An 8,197-nucleotide genomic window follows, 5' to 3' on the forward strand; every position below is an offset into this window, starting at 1 on the left:
CGCAGCCTAACACAGTTATCAAAATAAGGGTTTTAAACGGGACTATAAGGCGATCTCGAATTCTTGTACAGATTACATTATTACTCACAATATTTTAGGGGGTCTGAGCTAGTTCTTTAGGGGGGCTTTAGCTCCCCTAAAAAGGGCCTAGCAATGCAACTTGATACAAGTGAAGTATATTTACAAGAAAATTGTTAATATGTCTCAGGTGTTCTTCAGAGGGCCGGTCCAAATCTGTTGGCGGCCCACATTCGGCCCGCGGGCCGTAGTTTGGGGACCCCTGCTCTAAATATTCTGGCTCCAAATATGGGTCTGTCCGGTACCACTGCACTCAACCCACGTCCTCAGCTGTTTAATCCATCTAAAGCAGTGTAGATGCCACCCTGTACAGTATCTTAGAAGTTAAGACATGATGTGTCTATCGCAATGGACCACACAATGAAGACATGACCTCTAACCTAATCTGAGAGAGCATCAGACATTATACGTGCATGTCTCACTAACTAGACAGGTTCTTCAAAGGTCTTCAAATAAGTTTAGCAGTCATTACATTACATTTTGATCGTAATATGATTCTTATCTACAAGTAATATAAAAGCAGAAATGGAATGTAAGAAAATACATGACAACGTAGTAGAATTGTTAAATATCTATTTAATATTTATTTTTTCTCATGCCTCAAACTAACAAACATAGATGAACGCACATGCTCACACCCACACACACAATGTTAACACACATTGCTAATAAACAGATGTATCATCTTCATCAGAGCTCTGATCAGTACTGCTGGAAAGATGGTCTTCCAGACAGCTTACGTATTCATCTTCCACAGTACTGCAAGTTGTCATGTTGTCTATCATTTGATAGCTCTTTTTTAGAGTGTCCCGGTGAGCTGTAAGCTGGTCTAGTCGTCTCTGCAACATACAGTGAAGCCCTTGAATCCCCTCTTCTGAAAGATTCCAAGGGTTTCCTAAAGCAATTTGAAAGTCAAGCGTTATGAGATTCAATAATGTATTATAACACATTTAAAATAAATAACAATGTTACGCACGTACCACCAGCGTTGATTGTGTCAAGCAAACTGGTCATCTTGTCCTGCCGACTTTGCATAGAAAGCCAGTGTTGTTTTGCATCTTGGACAAGAATGACCTGTTCCTCCTCCAGTCGCTGAATTAGCATGACCTTGTCAAAAACCTTCTTCTTTGTTAAGAGATTGACAGAGTCTAAATTGTGCAAAGAAAAAACATATCATAACAAACCATTATACTTACATGTTAATAAATATCCTGTAGTGTACCATGTACCTTGCCTTGACACCTGCCATGGAAAAACATAATCCGTTTCGAGAACATCTTCAATGGACACAATCTTCAACAAAGGGTCAACAAGAGCATTATGCTGTTCAATTGCAGTAGCCAGCTTTTTTTTCTCCAAATCGATTTTTCTTCTTATCTTGTTTCTCCCTTTGTTTGTGGCTGAAACAATTTAATTTTTTAGGCATTTTATACAACATTACTATTTATATATACACAACTGATAAAACGTTTAAGAATAATTACTCACTCATATTTTTCCACATTTTACTAAACATAGTAAGCTCATCAAACCTTTTTTTAAACTTGATTATCTATTCATAAATTTTTTTACTTTATTTATATCATCTTCAGTGTAGTCACCTCTTGTATAGAATTTGCAGAAACATTCTCTTGGTATTTTATCAAGCAACTTAGGGTTTATTCCCTTAAATGCCTTTTAAACAATATTGTAATGAATACTTGAGTATTGTAAATAAAATAAAATATTAAAAAAATATTAACTCTTTTTATTACCAACTCAAGACATTTAAGCATAACCTTTTAAGCAATGATTCTGAAAATATAAAGCAAAACGTTTCACTCATCTATTGAAAAACCTTTAACCGGTAATGCAAGCAAAAACAGAATCAATTAATTTACATGCAAACACTCACCGGTGTGTTTGTAAAGATGATGACGTCGTTGTTTGATGCTGACAGCCATCTCCTCAATCGTGTTCATTTATGGTTCGACAGGAACATCGTTGTCCCCAGATGTTGCTGTTATGATATTCAAATGCAAACAAGAGTAATTAATAGTATTCTGAACAGCACACTGCAAGGTAATATAACAATATCATTTTGAAGCAACTACATACCAGTGTGGGCCCACTCCTGCACTTCTGTGACCCACTGCTTAATGACTTCATTATCCACGGCCAGTTCACTTTTCATGTCCTCAAGGCTTTCTTTCTCCTTTTCGAGATTCTGCCGAGTCTAAACACTCTAAACCAGTTAGCCAAGAATGCTTAATTTTTAATATTATCAGTCAATGTTTTGCACTCAACACACACATACATTACCTTCCTATGTCTTGTGCAAAGAGTTTTGCACATGTTTTGGACTTTGATTTTGTTCCACCCAATGCACTGCAGTGTGAGCATGTCTGTACGACCTTTAAATTTCAAGACAACAACAATGGTATGCACACACTGCTATAATAGAACAGTATTGTCATTTTTTGGAAACTACTTTTTGGGAAATACACACCGGCTTTAGACATGAACTTTGTGCTTATAGCAATCCTTGACAAAAAGCTATTTGCCTGCTCCACTTCCTCTCCCATGGTATAGGCAGCACCAGTTTGATAGCTACCACTCCATTTGATCTATTGGGGTAGAACTAGTTTAGGAAATGCAGTTTTTTTCTACAGATAAAAGAACAGTTGTAGTTTAAGTTAGAAGAGACAATACAACAATTTTATTTACCTCACATTTTATTCCATGTACTTTAGCATGCATGACTGAGAGGAATGGCTTTTGATGGAGAAGGTTCCTTAGTTCCGGGCAGACCCTGCACACTTTGATCAAGTAGGGCCAGTATTTACACATTATGTCAGCACAGAAAAATGTGACATTTTCAGTGCAAAGCTCCTTATGCAGATACAATGGATATGCATATATCTCTCCTCTGAACATATTCAGTGCTCTCAAAAGAACACCATGCCTGCAGACAGCCACCTCAATTCCCTCCTCATCTAATCTACTGCTGCTCTTTCTTGAAGACTCTTTAGCAGCTGCAAACTCTGCAGATCCACAGACACCTTTCCCAGGTGCCTGCATGAAACAAAGGACAAATAAAACAGGCACCGGAAATAAAATAACACAAATAAAAGAACGTGATGTTTTCATATAAGTACTTGCAGGCAAACTTACATGTGGTACTTTTTTGCGGATATCATCAACAAACAAGGAAACATCTTCATCCTTGCAGAGGAACACTCCATCAAAGTAGCCAGATTCCTTTGAACTAATGAAAGGATTAGACAGAACAGATATTTAACAATTTATTTTAAATGGATATAAATTTAAATTCCTAATTTCAGGGCAATCTTTAAGAATTGTTGCACTGATGATGGGGTATGCAAAATTGTTCTGCTACCTGGAAAACATGCTGCACCAAGGTTAAAATAGTGATTTGATAGTTTTGAAATGACACATGTACTCTACCATTTAAATATTTGGGGTCGACTTGACAAAAATGTTGTAAAGGAGTGATTCACCGGAAATATGTGTTTTTCTTTGTCTTTGGTGTGTTATAAATTGCCCATGCATATATTAGACATGTACAAGTGCAAAAATTCAAGTGTCAGAACAAAAGACGCACTCATTCTATCTAAAGCGAATGCTCACCCAGACCTGCCTGAAATGCCTTGTGTAACCACACACCCACAAATCTACATCAGGTGGTGGTCTCATTTGACTTAGACCGCCCAAATGTATACGCATGTAAGGTGGGCATACATGTCAGTACAATTGCTTTGGAACCTGATGTTCCAAATATGGCAAAGAGGAGATACAAACATGCACCTTGTGTGGAAAATACAGCGTTTTTGAACCTTAAATCAAACATACATATTTTATTACATCTAAAACAAACGATAATATTCGCTTAAGCCATGTCATACGACCCCTTTAAAACCCTTTTAAAGATAAACTGGTGAACTTTTCACCAGTATATATCAATAAATATATCAGTCCAAATATCTCAATAAAATATTTGCTTAAAAAACGTAAACAAATAAATAAAGGACTTACTTTCCAGCCTTTTTGAAGCGGTGAAGTTTGCGGTTGCCATCGACTGCAACTGGTAGCATGAGAGGGGTGCAAGCAGTACACTTGAAATGTTGTGTGCCACAGATCTTGTCAACTTCATATCGACAGATAGACCACTCAAGAAAGCTCTTGTAAAAAGCATCCCCACACAGATTTCCACTCTATTTGAAAATAAGAATAAAATGTACATAACACTCAATCAAAGAATGGAGTATGCCATTCATCACAAGTTAAGTATGGTCAGACAAGTATCCCTACCCTGCCATAGTGTGCCGTCTTCATGTCAAGCATTCTAATGAATGCTAAACGAGACAATCCAGGGGCAGCCATTTTCAAATCCTCAAAGGACAGGAATACTTCAAAATCATAAAGTGTGCTGAAATTAATTGTGCCAGGCCAGTAGCCAGTATCCTGAACTTCTCTCAAACCCGGTACCCAATTTTCTTGGCATCTTTCACAGTAAAGCCGGGGTATTGAAAGATCATAGCGACCTAGAAAGTAATTTATTGTCAGCTCATGGAATTAAAGGAGCATTAAATATTAAAAAGATTAAACTTTAGTAAGTCTACATGACGGTCACAAACGTTCAGAAACATGTCCCATAAGTCATTATCTTTCCTTAATCCATTTCAAACGCAATTTATATAAACATGCTTAAATTCATTTTTAGATTATCCCACCTACTTAACAATGTCAATGTTACTCTTTTAACAAGAACATAACAAACAATTCTTAAACAATAAAACTTGCTATATTTTTGATAATCTGTTTAAAGAACAACTCAAGTCTTTGAACAAATGTGTTATTACTAAAAATAGTGATAATCAATTATTCATTTTTAATAATCAATTGGACATTTACCTTTCATGTTGATAACAGTAATGGACCTTCCTTTTCCAACACTGTACTTTTTCTCTCCACACTGGCAGATGGAAACTGGTAGCGCCATTGGTAAAAGTCGAGCTAAAATAAGACAATACAAAAAATAAAATTATAATACGATTGCTGCATTTCAAAAGCATATGGCTTGTACATAAAAACTTTAAAGATTTCAAACAATTAAAATGTTAAAAGTTTACAGACAATCATGATGATGAAAGTATCGCCCATCAGGGTCCTGCTTCATCACTGTAGTGGGAGCTACTGCCATGTGGAATCCAGCAATCATAGAGCTTCTGTTGTGAAACACATGTGTACTGTGCACAACAATGTCGCACTCCATACAAATGTACTGCATTGGAAAACATTCTCTGCACTTAAACACTGCCTCATTTGCCTTGCACTTTTGGCAAATATGGGGTATGATGTGCTCTGTCGCAAGCATGTTGCTTATTAAAGATGGTCTAGCCTCCTTCCATTTTTCAGATGAATATACGGCCCTCGTTCCCCAATCTAACGATGCTGAGGTGTTCTCCGAGTGAAAGTTATCACCAATGCTTGACAACATGTCTTGCAATTCATGCAGAAGGGTTTCTGTCAGATGCAAACATCACAATGAACATGATGATAAAAAAATGACAATCTACATAACTTTTGACTTCCAATAGGTGATAGAATGGACTAACTACTCATTTTAATAAAATATTAAAATTACTATTTACTTAAAAATTAGGTTGTCATTGTCATCATACTTTAAATTTAATTTTCTTATTTCAAAAGAACACCGAACAGAGGCAAAATGTTCATGGCTGACAGAGTGAGTAATCAAAACACTGAATAAATGTTATACATTATATAGCTTATCATAAGGAGTTTACCCAAACCTCCTATATGATCAGAGAACAAACAGTAGGTTTACACTTAATACTAATGAGATGATTTGAAACTAACCATGATCTTGCTGACGAAATCCTTGCTGAACTGTTGGCTTTGTCTTTGATTTATTAGCCTCTAAATCTGATAAGAGAAAAGCATATAAAAGTCAAATTTAAATGTCATTCAAAAACATTTATATTGTTATTATTCTAAATAAGTGTCAAGCAACATAATAAACTCTTGTTTATTATTAAATGCAACAATGTGCTTGGCAAATGCAAATATCATAAACTGTAAAAAATGGGCATGAATGGAGAACTACTCATTCTATAAAGTATTGAATATAAAAGAAAGCCACAGGGCTTTTACCACATACACACTGCTTTGCATTGTTAATTTAGATAATCTCTTACCTGTGGTAAAATCACATTGAACACAGTTTTAGTTTATTATTCAGTAAACCAGCTTACATGATGTCACTTTACTAACAGTCAAATACTACAGTTTATGCTTACATTCTCAAGAAATGAAAGACACATTAAAATAACATTTTCCGTTAGCTCAGTAGAACTTACCATGATGGGTGGATATAGATGGCTTGGGGATTTGTCTGGATTTATTCACAAACATGGGTTTATCTCTCTTTCTTGACCTTACTTTATAAGTGGACTTTCTTGAATTTTTCTTTGCCTTTGGAAATAAAGTAGAATTTTACAAAAGCCGTGCATGTCATCACCAGTTACACAGGTTTGGCAGATTAGAAATTACATTTTAATAATTTATATTAATCTTTTAAAATTCTGTCAATTCACTTAGATACATAACGTCTTATTAATATTTAAATAAAGTTATATTTGCATAATATCATATATTACTTTACCGAAACTGGATGGACAATATGGTCATTCTGGTTCAGCTGTTTAATAAGCTCTCTGCTTTGATTTAGGACCTCGTCCAGTCGAACTTTGGGACCGTCATGGCTGAGGTTTTGAATAATCGTTTGACCTTGTTTCAGAAGTTCATCCAGCTCAGTTCTGCAGTAGTCTTGGCTGAGCTTTGCAGCATCAGTTTGCCCTTTTTTAATCAGGCCATCCATTTGATTTATATCGTCAATACGATTGAGCGTTGCAGTAACTGCCTGGCCTTTTTTAAGCAGTTCATCTAATTGATCTTTATCACAAGAAGTCATAGTTATGATAACCAACGTTAATGCAAAGACAGTGTAAATGACCAGAGTATAGAGGCAGAGAAGGAAAACTAACAGAAATGTGTAATTTAAGTTCTTCTCCTCGGTTTTATGGCGGATGGCACCAACGTAAAGGTGCATTATCGCCACCTACTGTGTTGGAGTATGGTCCAGAGATTGGGGAAAATAACGTATAATCTAAATTACCACACTATATCAATCTAATAAACACCCAGGGTGCGGCCGATAAATTGTCCGGGGGCAACTGCGGACATTCGGTTAAAAAACTTATAGGTCTAACTTTACATATCAAGTTTCTCTTATAATTTTATGGCGACTTGCATATCACATTTATCCTTCCTGTAAAGGGAGAAAATATCCCGGATTTTAAATTTCAAGATTTATACGTTTCGCACACCGGGCGCGCATCACGCCATGTTTCAAAATTGGAACACATCGGTTATATAATGGTACACACAACGAAGTTTTACTGAAGTTTGTTTTCCATTTTCGGCGTCTGGCGGAGGTTCTCCTTCTTACAGTTCTGATGCTCAAGAGGCGACGCGGCGTTGTGCGTCCGGTGTGGAACCCACAAAAATACTTTTAAATTTGACATGGCAGTGAAAGATCTGTCAAGTTAATTCTTTTAAATAAAGGCACCACAAAGTGTCAGTTTAAATACCGACGGATAGATAAGTAAATTAATTGATAACTGCCTGAAATTCGCGCTTAAATTGCAACGGGTGGAATGCGTAACTGTTGATACGCATTTCAAGTTACGGGAGCGTAAAATAATGTACGTTTTAAGCGCATACCTTGCGTCCAAATGGTACGCAATAGTAACATTGCATGCGTACAAATATTAACGAATTGTACAATTGCACTTCACGTATGAGTTTGTACGTTTTGATTATGAGACCAGGCTGTCTAAACGGGTAACCAATAACGACAAAAAAAATCCTTTATAGAAATGCCGGGAAAATTGATTGGATGTATAAAAACAGCTTTTGCATTTTTAAATGAAACAGGCCGCAGACTAAGAGTTGAAGGGGGAGGTCAACAGATGCTCCGCCCAAGCCATCTAATTTATGTAATCTGAGTTGGAGAGTCATTTCAGGGCGGAAG

General features: G+C 36.3%; 1 protein-coding gene across 3 annotated transcripts; it reads right to left on the bottom strand.

The window, feature by feature from the left end:
• Positions 1-634: 634 nt before the first annotated feature.
• On the bottom strand, positions 635-7,982 carry LOC130419507 (uncharacterized). 3 transcript variants are annotated; one of them, XM_056746312.1, is made up of 16 exons: positions 6,767-7,982; positions 6,462-6,576; positions 5,962-6,027; positions 5,215-5,604; positions 4,993-5,094; positions 4,390-4,487; positions 4,114-4,292; positions 3,232-3,325; positions 2,785-3,132; positions 2,567-2,684; positions 2,380-2,471; positions 2,176-2,293; positions 1,973-2,077; positions 1,308-1,478; positions 1,059-1,226; positions 635-973 (listed from the first exon to the last, which is right to left on the bottom strand). In XM_056746312.1, the coding sequence occupies exons 1-13, from the start codon at positions 7,211-7,213 to the stop codon at positions 2,040-2,042; spliced, it is 2,205 nt and encodes a 734-aa protein (XP_056602290.1). In that variant the 5' UTR covers positions 7,214-7,982; the 3' UTR covers positions 635-973; positions 1,059-1,226; positions 1,308-1,478; positions 1,973-2,039. The 3 variants fall into 3 exon arrangements, with proteins under 3 accessions (XP_056602290.1, XP_056602288.1, XP_056602289.1); XM_056746310.1 differs by having other exon boundaries at positions 4,390-4,622; XM_056746311.1 differs by lacking the exon at positions 5,962-6,027 and having other exon boundaries at positions 4,390-4,622.
• Positions 7,983-8,197: the final 215 nt, after the last annotated feature.

Source organism: Triplophysa dalaica, chromosome 4 (assembly GCF_015846415.1).
Source record: "Triplophysa dalaica isolate WHDGS20190420 chromosome 4, ASM1584641v1, whole genome shotgun sequence".
NCBI lineage: Eukaryota > Metazoa > Chordata > Actinopteri > Cypriniformes > Nemacheilidae > Triplophysa > Triplophysa dalaica.

What these genes read in the sequence shown, in the direction of transcription:
- LOC130419507 (XM_056746310.1), bottom strand. Translation starts at nt 7,213, where the DNA reads ATGCACCTTTACGTTGGTGCCATCCGCCATAAAACCGAGGAGAAGAAC. An exon ending in ATTTCGTCAGCAAGATCATG is followed by an intron (nt 5,605 to 5,961) that starts GTTAGTTTCAAA and finishes TGCATCTGACAG; the next exon opens with AAACCCTTCTGCATGAATTG. An exon ending in AGACGGCACACTATGGCAGG is followed by an intron (nt 4,293 to 4,389) that starts GTAGGGATACTT and finishes ATTTTCAAATAG; the next exon opens with AGTGGAAATCTGTGTGGGGA.